The sequence below is a fragment of the Pholcus phalangioides genome, unplaced genomic scaffold (assembly GCF_987345545.1).
Source record: "Pholcus phalangioides strain wild (caught in Gottingen) unplaced genomic scaffold, Ppha-v1.0 ptg000015l_1, whole genome shotgun sequence".
Taxonomy (NCBI): domain Eukaryota; kingdom Metazoa; phylum Arthropoda; class Arachnida; order Araneae; family Pholcidae; genus Pholcus; species Pholcus phalangioides.
The window spans coordinates 73,072,773-73,090,820 of record NW_028301608.1 but is presented as its reverse complement, the minus strand read 5'-3'; the positions used below and the strand labels follow the sequence as shown (position 1 = coordinate 73,090,820).

Here is an 18,048-nt window from a genome sequence, read left to right as displayed (position 1 = left end):
GGACTCGCGTCGCGAAGATCCGGGTTCGAACCCCACCGTCACCGCAGTGGTGGTCAGCTGAAGTTGGTTTCCTGTGGTTCCCAACTTCAAGTCGCAAATGCGAGCTGATCTCCCCCATTAAAAAGTCTCGCCACAGAGAGCAACAGGCCTACAACGATTAATTTGATAGCAATGAGTTGGAAGGCAAACTACAGTGGTATGATTATTCCTAGCTTTTCCAATGAAGGGGAGGTTCCTCGTGTGCGTACGGTGTCCAACAAGTATTAGCAATACTGGGTCTTCTCTTTTGATGGTTTGGCATATTTCAAGAAGTGATCAAACCATTGGGAGAATATCTCAATTTGCATCCACCCTGAAGTTTGACAAACGAAATCTGTCCCAAGTGGAGCACCATCTTTTAAGTTCTTACATCCGCTGCCTGGGAAATATGACGAAAGGAGGTATAAAAATTCTCCCCGCTGACATTACAAACTGCAAAAGTAGAGAGAACACCTCTTTCGACAGATGTGAGGGAGTCAACTTGACGTCTACCTTTAAGTGCAAAAACTATTTTTATTAATGATTAAATTAAATCTCTCTATGATTAAAATAATTTGATTAAATCTTCTACGATTAAAATAAATTTCGAAACTGGGAGTCTTTTTGTTCTGTTATCAAGTCCAGGTTCTAGTTATCGAGATTTCGCTGTATATATATAGGCCTATATATATATATATATTTACCGTTGTGAAAGTATAAATATTTTTATTTACTGAAATTTAGTATAAAAATCTAATTATGATAATAATTTATTTATATATTTTGTACAAAAATGCACAAGATTTTGTGTCGGTCAAAGTGACCATGTTTAAGGGCAAAATGGCCACTGATGACCACTGCCGTGGCCATTTTGCCCTCTTCGGTACCATTATATAAATGCGACTCCACAGCATAAACGACTAGCCCTAACTCTTACTTCGACATATATATTTATAGCTTAAAACTTGTAGTTTCAAGGAGTGAATGCTAATCGCATGTATTAGGAGCTTGTATTCAGTTAAAAACATTAATGAAACACGCTTATCTTACATCAACACAGTGAAAAACAAGAAAATGTTGAATGATTTCCAAACAAATGGTCTGAACAGCTTCCAACTTCCATATAACAATGATGGTGTACTAGCAGAGCAGTTGAGGCGTTTGGAGCTTTGTGGCAGGACTTTACGGGGTGGAAATAGCCAGTGGCAATTTTGCCCGCCATGGCCATTATGCCCACCCTTCCCCTACCTACATACGTCTATCCCTTTGTTTCGTTCTGAGATTGAGATATAGCAACTTTAACTGCCTTTTGTCCATACTTTACAATTTTATACAATAAAACCTGCCAACAACGGCCACTGACGGAACAAAAATGATAAGCCGTTCTGTGCATTACGAATATTTAATTGACTACATACTTTAATAACTTTTAAATTTAATTTAAAAATTTTAATTTTTTTCTTTTTAAATTTTTTAAATTATTTAAAAAATATAAATATCTGAAATATTATTTTAAATATTTGTTATTTTTTTAAAATTTTAATCTGTTAATTTTTTTAAACTTTAAAAAAAATACTTTTATTAAACAACGTTATCCACGTACGACGTTCACTCAGGGCCGGATTAAGTCGTTTGAAGACCCTAGCGCTTGAATATTTTTGGTGGTTCCCCCCGAATACCTACAAGTATATTTTACTCGATATTCAGCCTATAAACTGAAGAAATTAAATTTTATATTTCAGAAGTGACTAATCTAAGGATGGGATTTCACTCTAAAAGGTTTATGAAAGTTATTTTATAAAACTTGAAAAAAGCAACTAATAAATTTATCGGTTGCATTTGCTCTAATGCAACCGATAAATTTATTAGTTGCTTTTTTTTTAATAATTGTTATAAAATTTTTATACTGTAATCCAGCCGGGATTATACTATAAAGTTTTATAAAAGAACTTTTATGAAAGTTGAAAAATTCAACCAATAGGCGCATCGGTTGCATTCCAGAAAATGCAACCGGTGCACACACACACGCACGCACACACATTTTGCATTCAAAAAATTCAACCAATAAGATAATATTGGTTGAATTTTTCACGTTTTATCAAAGAGCTTTTACAAAACTTTTATAGTGTAATCCCGGCCTAAGGCTGGTATTACACTATAAAACTTGAAAAATGTAATCAATAAACACATCTGTTACATTCGAGCGAACTTAACTGATCGGCCTATCGGTTGCATTTTTCAAGTTTTATAAACTAACTTTTATAAAACTTTTATACTGTAATCCCGGCCTAAGACAGAATTGTGATGTGAATATTTCTAAGCACAGACATTTTGAACGTTCCCACCCCTCCCCTTTTTTTCTACTTGCAAATTCTTTGATATCTCCTGAATTTTTTTTTTAGGAACATATTAGTTTCGGATGTTTTTGGATTGGATTTTTCGAACATTGGATGTTTTCGGAATTTTTCTTTCATATTTTTCCGGAAAGACAGATTTGTTTTCAAAATCTTTTGAAAATATTTTAAGACATTTTCTCCCATCGACTACTTGTGAGGATCGGAATGAAGATATCTTTATTCCCATATTCTATGTGGCTCTAGACTAAACCACCAAAGAATACCTCTAGGCTGCATATGGGCACTGAATCAGGGGTGAAGGAGAAAAACAGTTACAAAAATTGCGAAAAAATAGTTTTTATGCACGAATTTCAACCTAAAGATGCGGGCGAAACACCCGCATCTTCAGTGCTCGTGTGAAAGGGTATGCGGACCCGCTTCCGCATCCGCATCCGCTCCGTGTGAAAGGGGCCTTAGGTTTTGACACATGCGGACGACGTCCGGACCCGCATGAACATTTCCTAGGTGCGGAGATTTTTCGGCTCGTCTGAAAGGCGCAGTATATTCCAATTGTTAAAACTTCTTCCGGACCCGCATCCGCTCCTTGTGAAAGGGCCCTAAGGCCTTTGACAGGACAAATTATGATACGTTACTTACGAGAATGATTGACTTGGGTTTAGCTATCTGGAGGACCGTGAATTTTTGGTGAAGATAGGTGGGATACTTTCAACAAGCCGTCCAATAAGAGCATCAGTCCCACAGGGAAGCGTAACTGGACCACAACTTTTCTCCATATATGTAAATAACTTCCCGGGCCCGCAGAGGGGCCTCAAGTGCCAGTACGCGGACGATGTCCTGCTGCTGGATCATTGTAGGGACCTTAACAACGCGTTTGAAAATCTTCAGGAAACCGTTGACATTGTAGAGGAATACTATATCAAGGCTGACATAAAATTAAATCACGATAAACGTGTATTTATGTGGTTCCATAAAAGAAAAAACCCTCCCACTGGACCAAATCATCAGATAGAAATTGGCAATGTTAATCTTAATTCCCACTAAAGCGTACATTTTTTACTTCTTTATAGGAGACGTACTTGTGCATAAAAATATAAATCACTCAGTAACAATAACAATGTTATCGACACTTCAACAGCTAAATCTATAGTTGTGAACACCCGTCTTCGTGTCATTTTACACCCATCAAATGCACGCGGACTTATTCAATAAATATAATTTTAGTTGGCCCGTTTTTATAATTTTAAAGATAGAACAATTTGCCAAAATAACCACGAGCAATAACTAACCAACCTAACCGAGAGTCTTCACATGAGTAAGTAAACAATATGGCGCCGTGATGGGGAAATTCATTATGGGAAATGACTTTCCCACCCGATGCTAGCAGCCAATCACAGGCCAGCAGGCACCTATCTAAACAGAGAGGGCGCTGATGCCGTTTGGATACCAGTAGGACTGTTTACGCTTACTCTTAATGCAGCTTTGAATGTTAAACTCGCACCTAAGCCCCAGCTTAAATAACTTGGGGTCACATTTGATCGAAAAATGAATTTTAAAGCTCATGTCGAACAAGTCAAGTCGATTATTCAGAAATATGGCCGGCCAATGAATATCCTTCATCGACAGTGGCCAGCATGAGAAAACTAAGACTAAATGGACACTGTTCTGGAGAGGTGGGTCAACGTGCCTCCTTCCCTCCACTGATAGATGACGTATAGACGAGCATATAAGAATTCATTAATTTGTGATAAAGCACAATCTGACAACTGCCTGTTGGCTCGCAAATGCGGCTATGACGATTCTGCCATTATGGAGATTATAATTGTAGATGTCGTCTTTTAGTGTACATTTTTAATTTAACTCTCTGGATTTTAATGAAAGTTTTTAAATCTTTTGTCCCTTGAGAGAACCCCTTTGACCAAAGCTGCATTAAGAGTACAAGCGGCTTTGCCTTTGACCGAACTCCTATGTTATGGGTCCAGCTATGAATTTTTATTTCTACGTATTTTAACACTCTTGTGGTAGTCGGCGGATTTCTACACAGAGAGAAATTTTAGTGAATTTTACCTTGTTATTTTTAAAATTTTTATTTGTTCTTCCAAGATAAGACTTACCATACTATGAGTGCGGATAAAGTGATTTGCGCTTACTTTCTGTATAATAATGCCCTTTTGTTTTGAAAATTTTTTCTGAACGATTCTACACTGACAGTAGACAAACACGGTTCACAACAAGCACGCACTCTAACCATTCTTTTTTCTTCGTTTTGAAGTAAAAAAGTTTAATTTTCTAAATTTCGTAAAATTTTCTAAAATTTTACAGGCTTTATCTTTGGCCCACTCTTAAAGTGCGGTAGAGTGACCAGGGCTGTGTCACGGGATCGCCGTAAAAGCACCATTCAGGTCAGGTCAGGCACAAGCAGGGAAATTTTTCCCTGAATATTCTGAGGGAAAATGGACTACTTACTGACGTCACAAGCGGAGTGCGGAGGCCTTCTATCTCTAGGAGGTGCTGCATGAGGTCACACACCTCTAATGCTGGTGTCCTTCCTTGCTGGTATAGGGAAAATACCTCGGTTTTCAGTAGCCTTCGTTGAACGGTAATCACGTCTTTTCTTTCTTCTCGGAGGACGACTCCGAGAGCAGTGCCTTGTAAATTGTTCTTTTCTTCGTTCGTTTTTTTTTTCTTTTTTTTCGGGTACTTATACATATGTATTGTTAAAAAAAATTGCAATAAAAATAATAGAAATACTTAGTTCAAGATATCCGCTGATACGCATACAAATTGATACGACTGATGTTAAAATGTTCTCTGTTTTCTCCTATGGGACATATCTGAAAGGAAAAAAAATAAAAAGGTCATCCCACGGGCCCCCTTCACTCCCGGGCCCCAGCCCTGGGGCCCTGTCAGCACCCCCCATCCCATGTGGGGGCCATGCCTAGATAGTATGTTTGTCTCAGAGGCCTTGATAAGGTGTGGCCCCAACAGGACTCTAAAATGACATCTTTTTCCTTTCAAGAAACTAATGAGGAACGTATGTTGGAAATTCAATTTGATTTTTTTCTCTACTATTAAAGGGATAAACCTCATCTTCTCAGATGTACAAGCTGTTTCGAAAAGAAGGAAAAGTATTTTGAGTGAATAAAACTATATTGAAAAGTGTGCATGCGTCTTTTTTCTGATAATTCGCTCACCCCTGGAAAAAAAAACATTTAATTAATTGGTCACTCCCAAGGGGCAATTCAAATATTACGTAACCAGATTTTCAGCCATTTTTGACCCCCCCCCCTCCCCGCTTGTCAGCAAAACACTGACCCCCCGTCAGCAGCTTAGAATATTTCATAACTTCAAACAAAAAAGGTGGTTGATGACGTAAGCAACCTTCAAACCCCCCTTGTTAGCAAATCCGTAACTCCCTCGATGCTGACGTAATACTTGAATGACTCCCAAGCTAAAAACATTTAATTTAATCGGGTCACCCCTAAATAAAAAACACACATATAAATTGAAATGGGTCACTCCCTAGCTAAAAACATTGAAATTCAAATGGCTCGCTTTTAAAATCTGTTTGAAAAAAAAAAAATGTTTCTTCGCTTCTGATGTATCTCCTGCAGGGCATCACGAATTTCACTTTCCGTGAATTCCTCTTGAGACGAATAATCATCGACTCATCGACTATCAATCAGGAATAATCAGCTTTGCAAACCAGATTCTACAATCATGACACCCCCCCCCCCCCCCACTAATATTTTTGAAACGAAGAAAAAAGTTTGAGGTGAAAAAAAATATATATTATTAAATTGGCACATAACAAAATTGGACATTGGTCCAATAACAAATAACAAACAACAAACAAATTGGACATTGGTCCCTAAAATATGCTTTCCGGCATTGTTTTGTACCTTGGTAAGGTACTAGGTATAAGAGCGATGATATGTCTCACCAAATAGATTTATTAAATAAACAGTGTGCCAGTTTATTAAAACATGCAATTTTTCTACTATGTTATGTATTATTTGGGAATACAAATCATTGTGTACTTGATCTAGCTGAAATACTTAATCTAGCTGCCTGTAACTGTAAGGTAATCTTATATATTACGATTTGAGGCACAGTGGAAAATATTTGGAAAACATATTGGATACAAAACATATTGGATACAAAACATATTGGATACAAAACATATTGGATACAAAACATATTGGATACAAAACATATTGGATACAAAACGTATTGGAAAACATTTGGATTGGCACACCGCGAAAAAAGGAAAAACTTCGACTAGGAAAAACGCGAACTTCGGGAACTAGAAGGATTTTTATGACCATGTTTTAGGAAACAGGAAGATAACACCTGAAAGAGAGAAATGCGAGATTTTCCAGGAGCAGATTGAGTGGTCCGTAGCATGCTTTCTCGGGAGCAGTCTTTTCTTGGAGTCTCCTTGAAATAGTTATGCTCAGAAAAAGGATGATTTACAAGTGCTCCCCCCCCCCATTCGGCTCGGGGTACCGCCCAAGTTACCTCAGAATAGTTAGGGGGGGCCTGCCCAAGCTGCAGGTCCCGGTGCTTTAGCCGGTATTTGCCTGCCCCTTCTGTTTCTTAGTACTGGCTCTGAAAGGGATAATTTCAAATGAAGTTCATGAGTTTTACAAATATGAAAGAACTCATACGCTTCGAGCTGATGGACGTGTACGGGTATGGAGACAACCTCATGAATCCATGGACCCTACATGTCAACAGGGGACTGTTCAAGCTGGTGGAGGCTCTGTATTGGTATGGGGCGTGTGCAGTTGGCGTGATATAGGACCCCTGATACGTCTAGATACGACTCTGACGGGTGACAGGTACGTAAGCATCCTGTCTGATCACCTGCACCCATTCATGTCCATTGTGCATTCCGACGGACTTGGACAATTTCAGCAGGACAATGCGACACCCCACACGTCCAGAATTGCTACAAAGTGGCTCCAGGAACACTCTTCTGACTTTAGATACTTCCGCTGGCCACCTAAATCCCCAGACATGAACATTATTGAACACTAGCTATAATACCTGGCGTTGAGCGGTTTTTTTTCAATGAGGCTTTTTTGGATCACGTGATACCTCCCTCTTTCTTTGAGGGAATTGCAAACCGTGTCCAAGTTCACCAATATGACGATTTCCTACGCGACTCATGAAAAAAACAAATCTAGATTTAAAGAAACGTAAAAAAATAAATATATTTTTTTTTTCTTTTTTTAAAGAGTGCTAGGTATTTCGATTCCCCCCTTTGAACTTCAAGTTATTCATCTCCGCCTGTTTCTGCTTCAAAAAATGCTTAATTGAAGCTGTGGAATTTCTTCGATGCACTTTATGGGCCCACAATTAATTTTAAAACAACCTAAACTATATGAAATTATGCAGTTGAATATCAAAAGACAATTCGCGGAGACATTAATTTTCATGCTTGAGAAGATATAAATAAAAAGTTGAAATCAATGTTATTGCATGAATATCCAGCTCGAAAGTAGGTTCGGGACTAATTACTTCATATTTAATCGTATATCTATCTCTAAGCGAACTCAATATTTCAAAAATCGAGTATTTAATACAATTTTTAAAATTATTGATGTAACAGAAAAAACCCCACCAAATTTCCGCATTTCTACATTAAAATCGGCATTTTAACACTGATTTCTATGAGGATCACCCTTTTCCTGACCCTCAAAGCGATGCTGATGATGATTACGACGCCATTCAAAAAATCTTATTACTGGGAGTATTGAAAATTTGGCAAACCATTATAAAGGCATAAATATGATACATATACTGACAGAGCGTTGAAGAAATGACAAACCATTGTAAAGGCATAAAACACGTCTTAAATGCATTGCTAGGGAACCACGTTAACCAAAGTAAACGTTCGGAAAGTGATTGTTGAGGCCGAGAAAGCATTGTTGCCCGACACTTTTCTGCCCATTTGGGGCACTTTCCCTGCTCTGACGAAATTTTAAAGTAGCCTATCGTTCAAGTCGGGTCCCATTTGGTATATATGCAAAATTTGGCGACGATCGATCTAAAATTGTATATTTGTATAGAGAACATACATACACACACACAGACAGAAAATCAATTTTATATATATAGACTAGCTATAATACCCGGCGCTGCCTGGGTTTTCTTGAATGAGGCTTTTTGGATCACGTGATATCTCCCTCTTTCTTTGGGGGACATGCAAGCCGTGTCCAAGTTAACCAATATGGCGACTTCATGAAATAAACAAATCTAGATTTAAAGAAACATATATATGTTTTCCCCCTTTTTTAAGGGTCGCTCAGTATTTCGATTCCCCCCTCCTGAACTTCAAGTTATCCATCTGCCAGTTTCAGCTTCCAAAAATGCTTAATTAAAGCTGTGGAATTTTTTCGATGTACTTTTTACGGGCCCATAATTAATTTTAAAATATCTTACCCCACATGAATTTATGCAGTTTGAATATCAAAAGACTATACGGAGACATTAATTTTCATGCTTGAGAAGATATAAATAAAAAGTTGAAATCAATGTTGTTATGATGATATATCCAACTCAAAAGTAGGTCCGGCTAATTACTTCATATTTAATCTCCTGGGCTTCGTATATCTTTAAGCGAACTCAATATTTCAAAAATCGAGAATTCAATACAATTTTTAAAATTACTGATGTGGCAGGAAACTCCCAGTAAAAATTTCCGCATTTATGCAGTAAAATCTGCAATTTTAACACTGATATCTATGAGGATCATCCTTTGCCTGACCTTCAAAGTGATGCTGATGATGATTCTGACGACTATTGAAAAAAGTGGCAAACCATTGTAAAGGCATAGACTGTTATACATATACACTGGCAGCGTTGAAGAAGTGACACACCATTGTAAAGGCATATACACGTCTGAAACGCATTGCTAGGGAACCACGGTAACCAAAGTAAACGTTCGGAAAGTGATTGTTTAGGCCGAGAAAGCATTGTTGCCCGACACTTTTCTGCCCATTTGGGGCACTTTCCCTGCTCTGACGAAATTTTAAAGTAGCCTATCGTTCAAGTCGGGTCCCATTTGGTATATATGCAAAATTTGGCGACGATCGATCTAAAATTGTAGATTTGTATAGAGAACATACACACACACACAGACAGAAAATCAATTTTATATATATAGATATCTGGGATGCCTTGCAATGTGCTGTTCAGAAGAGATCTCCACCCCCTTTTACTCCTACGGATGTATGGACAGCCCTGCAGGATTCATGGTGTCAATTACCTCCAGCACTACTTCAAACATTAGTCGAGTCCATGCCACGGCGTGTTGCGACACTTCTGCGTGCTCGCGGGGGCCCTACCCACGACCACCTAGATAACCGGCCTCTGCACACGTGATCAGGAATGCTGTGACGTCAGCAAGAGTAGTGCTATCGTTCCTCCATGACCCTACTCAGCGAAGCACGGTTGAACGCGTTTGTTTGTTCTTCATCTCTGCTTCGCACGTGTTTTTATAATTTTATTTTAACTCTCAGTTTTTTCGAATTTGTATTTTTATATATTTCTGATGCCATTCACGAGAGTCGTGCCGAATTATAAATTAAATTGAAGGAATGATCCAAAAGTCGCCGTGCTCAGATGCCGAGAAATAACATGCCATCGAAAGGTTTTCAAAATTACCAGCAATAGTAAGGTAAGAACGTTCTTGTATTATTTATTGAAATTTTCTTGAATTTTTCTGGTTATAAGAGCATTAGTCCACTAGTTTTATGATAATGTTGAAGGCTATTCCATGTCGAAATTTAATCATGAAGTGCAAAATCGCTGATTTTTTTGATATAATATATCAATATGGTATATATTTTTTTCCCGCATCAACAAACTTCGATACAAATGAAAGTTTAACTTTTTTTTCTGTTGCTGTTTTGTTAATCTAACTCCAATAATTAAAAACTGATCATTGTTCAAAATTGAACAGATGAGGTACAGTATTTGTGTTTAGATCATGTTACTTAATTTTTTGTCTATTTGAACAATTTTTCTTATTTTATCTTTTCATAATTTTAAAAAGTTAACATTAGTTCAAATTCTTACTGGCAATGAACTCAATGAAAATTAGGCATGCATTAATAACGTAGAATTGTTCACCATGGGAATTTTTTTTCCTTTCTTAATTTCTAATTTTTTTTAAAGAACTTAATCATTATGAAAATTTGTCATATACTTTCAACATTGTGAATATTATGAAACAGTTTTACTTTTTTTATGCTTAGATATTTTCAAAAATATTTTTTATAAAACTTATTGTCTCAAGATGTACCTACAAGTAGGAAATCTTTTGATAGTAGAGAGAAAAAAAATTGTAATCATAAAATAAAATTATATCAAATTTTATTTTTTTAAAATGTTTATTTTCAAAATAAATTGATTTAATGCCATAAATTTTTATAAGGGCTCTTCTCTCTCATCTTACAGGTATGTAAACCACATTTCAAGCCAGATTCTCAACAAGCTATTATGAACCCTGAGGAAGCGTTCCTGATTTCATTATCTGCTCAGCACCAAACACGGTCATGACAACATTATCTATCCTCCATCAACGAATTCAACAAGCTTCCTGATCGACAAATCTACGGATACAGTAAGGTCTCGAGAAACTGTCTCAATGATGTACCACTGTTGAATCACTTCAACCATCAGTGATGCCTTTCAAAGATCAAGTGTTATTATCTGACAGTTTGCTCAACTTCTGCCAATCTGCCAGAGATAGTTGTGTAGTCACGCTGTGAAGACTTCCAAGAGCCTTTAGAAGCAGACTTAAGATAATTGGGTTTTTCTTGTTACTCTGTATGTAATAATTACAACAATTATTACAGGGTAGGAGTATGTTCATGATTGCTAGGTTACCAGGGAGTTGCTCTTTCATATCCATCGAGTCAGGTCACAAATTTTTTACTATGGTCAATTCAGATGGTTCTTCCATGTGTTTTTGTACACTGGGACTCTCGCGTTTCGCTGTTCCACACTTCAAAACAAGCCAGAGAGAAAAAGAATATGAAACCGGTAGGAGTTTGAAATGTGTATATGCAATTTATTGATTGAAAGGGAAATTTTTCTATCAGAAAGATGTGAAAAACATTTATGGATAACACCATGAGGTCATGTATATGAGTACGTATGTTTTATTACTGATGCATTCTCAAATAATTTCTATCAAAAAATGACTTGTGATGAATTTGAAACACCTTTCACTTGGCATTTTTTCCTTTTTGTTTCAAATTCATCACAAGTCATTTTTTTTATAGAAATTATTTGAGAATGCATCAGTGATGCATTCCCCCCCCCCCGATACCTACAAGTATATTTTACACAATATTGAATCCAAAACTTAAAAAAAAGTGAAATTTCAGAAGTGACTAATCTGTAAGGATGGGATTTCGCTCTGAAAGGTTTATGAAAGTTATTTTATAAAACTTGAAAAAGCAACCAATAAATTTATTAGTTGCTTTTTTAAAAGAATTATTATAAAATCTTTGTAGTGTAATCCGGGCTTAAGACAGAATTGTGATGTGAATATTTCTAAGCACAGACATTTTGAAAGTCTCCACCCCTTCCCTTTTTCTACTTTGCAAAGTCTTTGATATCTCCTGAATTTTTTTTTTTGGAACATCATTGGATGTTTTTGGAATTTTTTTTCCATATTTTCCAAAAAGATAGATCAAAAGATAGATCTTAGATTTGTTTTTCAAAATCTTTTGAAAATATTTTAAGATATTTTCTCCCATCGACTACTTGTGAGGATCGAACCGAAGGCATCTTTATACTCATATTCTATGGGGCTCTAGATAAAACCACTAAAGAATGGCTCTAGCCTGCCTATGCCTATATGAATCGGCGGTGAAGAAGAAAAATAATTACAAAAATTGCGAAAAAAATAGTTTTTATGCACAAATTTCGAATTAAAGTGAGGGCGAAAAGCCCGCATCTTTAGTGCAGTGTGAAAGGGTATACGGATGCGTCCACATCCGCTCCGTGTGAAAGGGGCCTTAAGCGGCACCCAGTGCATTTCAACATCACTCAAGTTACTCGCGGAACATTCCCAGATTGCTTAAGTGATCCGTGGCATAACTACGGGCATTGTCCATGTTTGGTTGTTGTGGCATAACTACGGATCACTTGAGTGATGCGTGGCACAGTTCCAGAGCACTTGAAGGATCCGTGAAAAATTTAGAGCTCATTAAAGTGGCGGCTCTGTAGGGGACTTATCAATAGGTAGAATGTTAGTTCAGGTGCCTAATAACTATCGAAAGGTTTTTTTCCGTTTTTGGCGCACCGATGCCATTAAGAACATTACATATCTTCATAAAGGGTGGTTGATGACGTTAGCATCATCCAAACCCCCCTCCCCCCCTTGTCATCAAAAGTCAGCAAATCGGTAACCCCGATGCTGACGTAATACTTGAATGACCCCTAAGCCAATCTTTTAATATTTTTTCGCAAATGATTTTGGTAATGGAAAGTCTGTCAGCAATGGAAGCTTAGTCGCATCCTTACATATATATTTTTATTTTTTTACAAACGCAACGTTAGTCAAAAATGGGATAAAAAAGAAAACCTCATGAAAATAATTGATGATTGCAACGTCTCATATATATATATTATACGCAGACGTACTGTATCATATATTTTCTTTTTATTAATTTTTTTTTTAATTTATTCAATCATGATATAACGCTGTATAATTATACTAAGAACATCCATCAATGGATCATTAGCAGATTCGTTCTGACGAACACAAAGAACCGCGGTAACGAAAAACTTCATAAAAACTTAGTTTATCGTTTTTCCTGATCAGGGAAAACGGATTTAGTAAGAAGCATTTAAATGATTTCGTTAGGAGGACATTACGTTCCCTTCGAGTCATCGCACCATCTGGAGAAAATCATCTGATAACTGATCGGGAAAAATGATAAACGAAGTTTTTCGTTACCACGGTTCTTTGTGTTCGTCAGAACGAATCTTCTAACGATCCATTGATGATGTTCTTAGTATAATTATACAGCGTTATATCATGATTGATGAATGCAACGTCTCATATATATTATAAGCAGACGTACTGTATCATATATTTTCTTTTAATTAAATTTTTTTTTAAATTTATTCAATTATTTTCATGAGGTTTTCTTTTTATCCCATTTTTGACTAACGTTGCGTTTGTGCGATGCTTTGTTTAATATTTTTTTCAGATATTTTTCACATAAATGTTTTCAGGAAATGAAAATTTTTGGGAACTAAAAGGTCTAATGAGCATCATAGTGTTTTTTAAAATTTGTTTACAATGAAATTCGATTTTTTTTAGAGTTTTTAAAACATCAAATTCTCAAATTTCATTCCGATTTTGTATTTGAATTTTTTTTTTCCTGCCCATCAACAGAAACAATTTTTTTCCTTAATTTTTTTTGTCACATGGGGTTTCCCAAAATTATAATTATGATTAATTTCCATTAATTAGAAATTTAGTTAATTAAAAATTTACTTTAATTACAATTGTATAAATTTAATTACAAAGAAAAACGTGCTATAAATTCACGTTCAATTTTTTTTAAACTTCAAAAATATGTTATTTGAACAGCCAGTTATAATCATATATAAAACAAATTATGCGATTTGGTCACGAATTGTAAGAGCGGTCCATGGGATGTCTTTCTTCAACTCCGAATTAATTTCACACGGCAAATATTGTTACAGAAAGTTAAATAATTTTATTCCCTGAAAATTTTTATTTGTAAATACAGTAAAACCTCTCTTTTGCGGACACCGACAGGACTAAAAATTTCGTCCGTGAAAGAGGGTGACCGTTAATCAGGGGTTTGAAATACATACTTTTATATATTATACAACTGTAAATTATTATTTGGCGATAAAAGAGGGGATGACCGCATCTGAGGGGTGTCCGTTAAGAGGGGTTTTACTGCAATGCAACTTATGAGCACGAATTTGCATGATAATCGTAGCTTACTAGTCAAATCAATAAAATTATTTATTCATTTGTTTCTAGGTTTTATAATTGCATTTTTAATTGGGTTGCTGTATTTTAGAAATATATAACATCCGTATTTGTTATGCGCATTTTTTTCTCAGCCACCTCGTTGGGCATTTTGCCAGTTTTAAGGCCTGTATATATATAATATGTATATTTTTTTCACTTCTAATTACCGTATAAAAGTGCAGGTACTTAAAAATCAATATTTGTATCGGTACTCACCATGTTTCACGAATCCAAAGTAGTGTCCAGTCGTCGCGAATTTTCACTACTGCAACTGGCTCCACTTACAGGCTATTTAAAATAATCTGTGAGAAAAAAAAAAGTGTTTTCTCTGGAAACGCTTATTGCGTATCAGTGAAATTTGTTGATTGGATGATAAATTAATGACTGCATCTTCTTTTTTTTCTTTGCGGGGGGGGGGGGGAGTAATTTTGTTTTCTTTTTTGAAGTAGATGTACTACTGCTCATGATCTTTCGAGGTCACCGCATCTGAGCTATCGGCAGGGAAAAAAATGCTAATCCTATAATCTGCTTCATCACTTTAAGATACGAGAAACAACTCCTGATTTCACTGAGATAAGAACTTCTTCAAGACGGCTTTCGCAACGGAAAATCTCGCAAATAAGAGTCGTTAATCTATAAGGTTAATGTAAATCATTATTTCTCATCAGCAGTTTGAAGTGGTGAGGGAATGTGTGTTTCTGAAATTCCATTGAGCTCCAATTATATGAATACTAAATAACATTAAAGTGAATGTATGGACGCGAAATACCGTGTTCATGTATCTACAGTCATGGAAGAAATGATAGGGTCAGATGAAAAATGAATAACAGTCACTTTTCAGGAAAAGATGAGAAATAATGATTACATAGAAAAAAGCAGCGGTCAGAATTTTTTTTTGAAATTTTTTTTCAGAGATGACGAACACAATGAGTTTTCAGCAGGGTTGATAAAAATCACATATTTTTTAAAATAAATAAAATCAGATTTTTTAAATATTGTTTCGCTAAAATTTAAAGAATAAATTTTAATATTCTGTCCAAATAAGACTGAACAATTAAATCCTAAAATCCTTTTTTCACTTCGGCAAAAACCAAGTTGTGATATCAATCGTAATAACTGTAATTTACAAATTCTGAAAATGATTGATTGCCTTGGCAAATTCATTGAATTTAATTTATAATAATTTTGCCAGCTAATCGTTTTCGAAATAGCCAAAAATCTTATTCCTGTTAATTATCTTTAAATGAATTTCCAATCAAAGTTGGTTCAAAGAATTATTCTCGAAATCATTGTCATTCCTTAAACAGTGTGGGTTCCAAGCGCAGTAGGTAGGAGTTGTTCCATTTTATTTTATGCAATTTTTGGAACTGATAGAAATCCTGTGTGATAAAAAAGAGTCGGTCAGATTCAATATCAAAACTACTTGTCTGAACTATCCTGTATAAATATCTTTTTACTCCTTGCAGACAGTGTTATTCTACTCTACGGGAAGTTTTGAAGCTCTTTTAAAGTGTGCTTTCTTGTAGATATTTTGAAAGGCCTCGTGAGTCATTATCTTATTAGCACTGCCTCCCTTCGTGCGGCGGCTCGAACTTATTCACCGCCCGGGACCGTCGTAAGACAGTTTAGTTTTATCCGAGGATAATGTTACTTTCCGCTATTCATACGAAGTTTTTTTTTAACAGCTGGCTGATACGAAGATATACGTATTTAGGAAAAAAAGAAAATTCATCTGTCCTTGCGGGGAATCAAACCCACGTCTTTTCACCTTCCGGGTGAACGCCCCGGACCAATAGACTACAAAAGCAACGACTATCTCAATCTTTCCTTGGAGCTCGTGTGCACTGAACGGGACCGTACATGGACGGTCGGACCTAAGTCAGGCCAAAGCTCGCAATTGATGACCCTGCCACCAGATGGCGACTTATCCGAGGATGATGTCACTCTCCACTACCAATACCGTCTAAAGCAGAAGGTGCTCTAGAAGGTGTTGCCACTAACCATACGAAGGGATAAATCCAGGAAAAAAAATTCAACTGGTCTAGCTGGGAACTCACCAACTTCCTCTCACTTGTCGGGTGAGCATACTAGACTACAAAGTCACCGAATCCTCTTTCCTTGCAGCTCTTGTGCGCTGAACGCGACCGTACATGGACGGCCAGACCTAACATGGACTGCTGTCAAAACTTTCGTAGCAGAGAGTGACATCATTTACGTATAAATTTGCATCTGGTGGCAGTGTCAGAAATTGTGAGCTTTGGCCTGACTTAGGTCTGGCAGTTTATGTACGGCCCCATTCAGCACACACAATCTCTAAGCAAAGAAGGATTCGTTGGCTTTGTGACCTAGTACGCTCACCCGGCAAGTGAGAGGACGTGGGTCCCCGCAAGAGAACTTGAATTTTCTTTCCTGGATTTATCTTCCAGATGTCAAAACCCTAGTAGTAATAGCGGCGAGAAACATCATCTTCAGCTATATTATCAAAGCCTTTGCAAGTAGGAAAATAAAAGCGTTAGGGAGGGGGAACACCAAAACCATTCATGTGCTTCAGGACCTCCAAACATCTTAATCCGGCCCTATTAAGGCCCCTACACACGTTCAGCTAGATGCTGTTTTTTTAATCTTCTCTTTCCCTCCTAGAATATACCAGTCTTAAATGGATGGACTTGAATTCTCTTTGGGACATTTTTGCAGAGGAACTGTGAGGTATGAGTAGGGCGACCTACTTGGGACCGTCCTGTATTTCCCGGGACATTCCCGTATTTTCACGTAACTTTTGCTATGCCGACTTTTTCGTAAAAATGTTCCGGGTTTTTCAATTAAGCCAACTTTAATTTTTAGTCTTTAATCTTTTAGTCAATGATTGAAATTAGTGTATTTTCAACTCATAAATTATGATGATAACGATTCATCTCACATATTTGTCATCATTTTATCATAACTTTTTAGCATTCAGTAAAAGAGTTTGCAAAGATGTCACAGTTTTTATTTGGCAAACCACTCAAAGATATAAAAAAATTGTTTGATTTCATCGATAACTGCTTCCATAATGATAGCTTGTCTACGGATTTGAAATAATACCAAAAACAAGCACAATACTTCTTTCGTTCTTAACTTCACAATTCGCGCGAATGCAATTTTTCCATACGAACAATATAAAAAATAAAAACTTATCACAAGTGGAAATCCCTCGATGAATACTCTCGAATACCCTCTCTCCTTCAAGAGTTTTTTTCCAAGCATTTCCATAAATTCTGTAACTAAGATTTTTCTTCGGCGGACCACAGTAAAAAGCTTCGAAGGCCACATGTGGCCAGTGGGCCATGTGTTGAAAACTCCTTGGCTAAAGCCTCCGAAGAACACATGAAAGAAAAAAATGAACGAGTGGGTAAGATATGAGCGTAGACATTCCAAAAGTGACTGTTGGGGCTCAGGAACCATTGTTGCCCGACAATTTTTTTTGCCCACTTCGGGCATTTGCCCAGCTCTAACGAACTTTTAAAGTAGCCTACGGTTCAATCCCGGTCCTGTTTGGTATATGTGCAAAATTTGGCGACGATTGGCTTCTTGCACAACTCACTAGGTAGTAAATTGCTCATGTCAATAGACCTGAGTTGAAAAAAAAGTCTAAGG

The 18,048-nt window shown here is 36.6% G+C and overlaps 1 protein-coding gene across 2 annotated transcripts in view; it reads right to left on the bottom strand.

The window, feature by feature from the left end:
- The window catches only part of Hpd (4-hydroxyphenylpyruvate dioxygenase), a 489,423-nt gene extending 474,519 nt beyond the window's left edge, over positions 1-14,904 (bottom strand). Inside the window, exon 1 of one of the 2 annotated variants that reach the window (XM_089244272.1) lies at positions 14,632-14,904. In XM_089244272.1, the coding sequence (XP_089100398.1) occupies positions 14,632-14,634 (3 nt within the window). In that variant the 5' untranslated portion in view covers positions 14,635-14,904. The remainder of the gene's footprint in view (positions 1-14,631) is intronic. The other variant, XM_089244273.1, reaches the window with a different exon arrangement.
- Between the last annotated feature and the right edge of the window lie 3,144 nt (positions 14,905-18,048).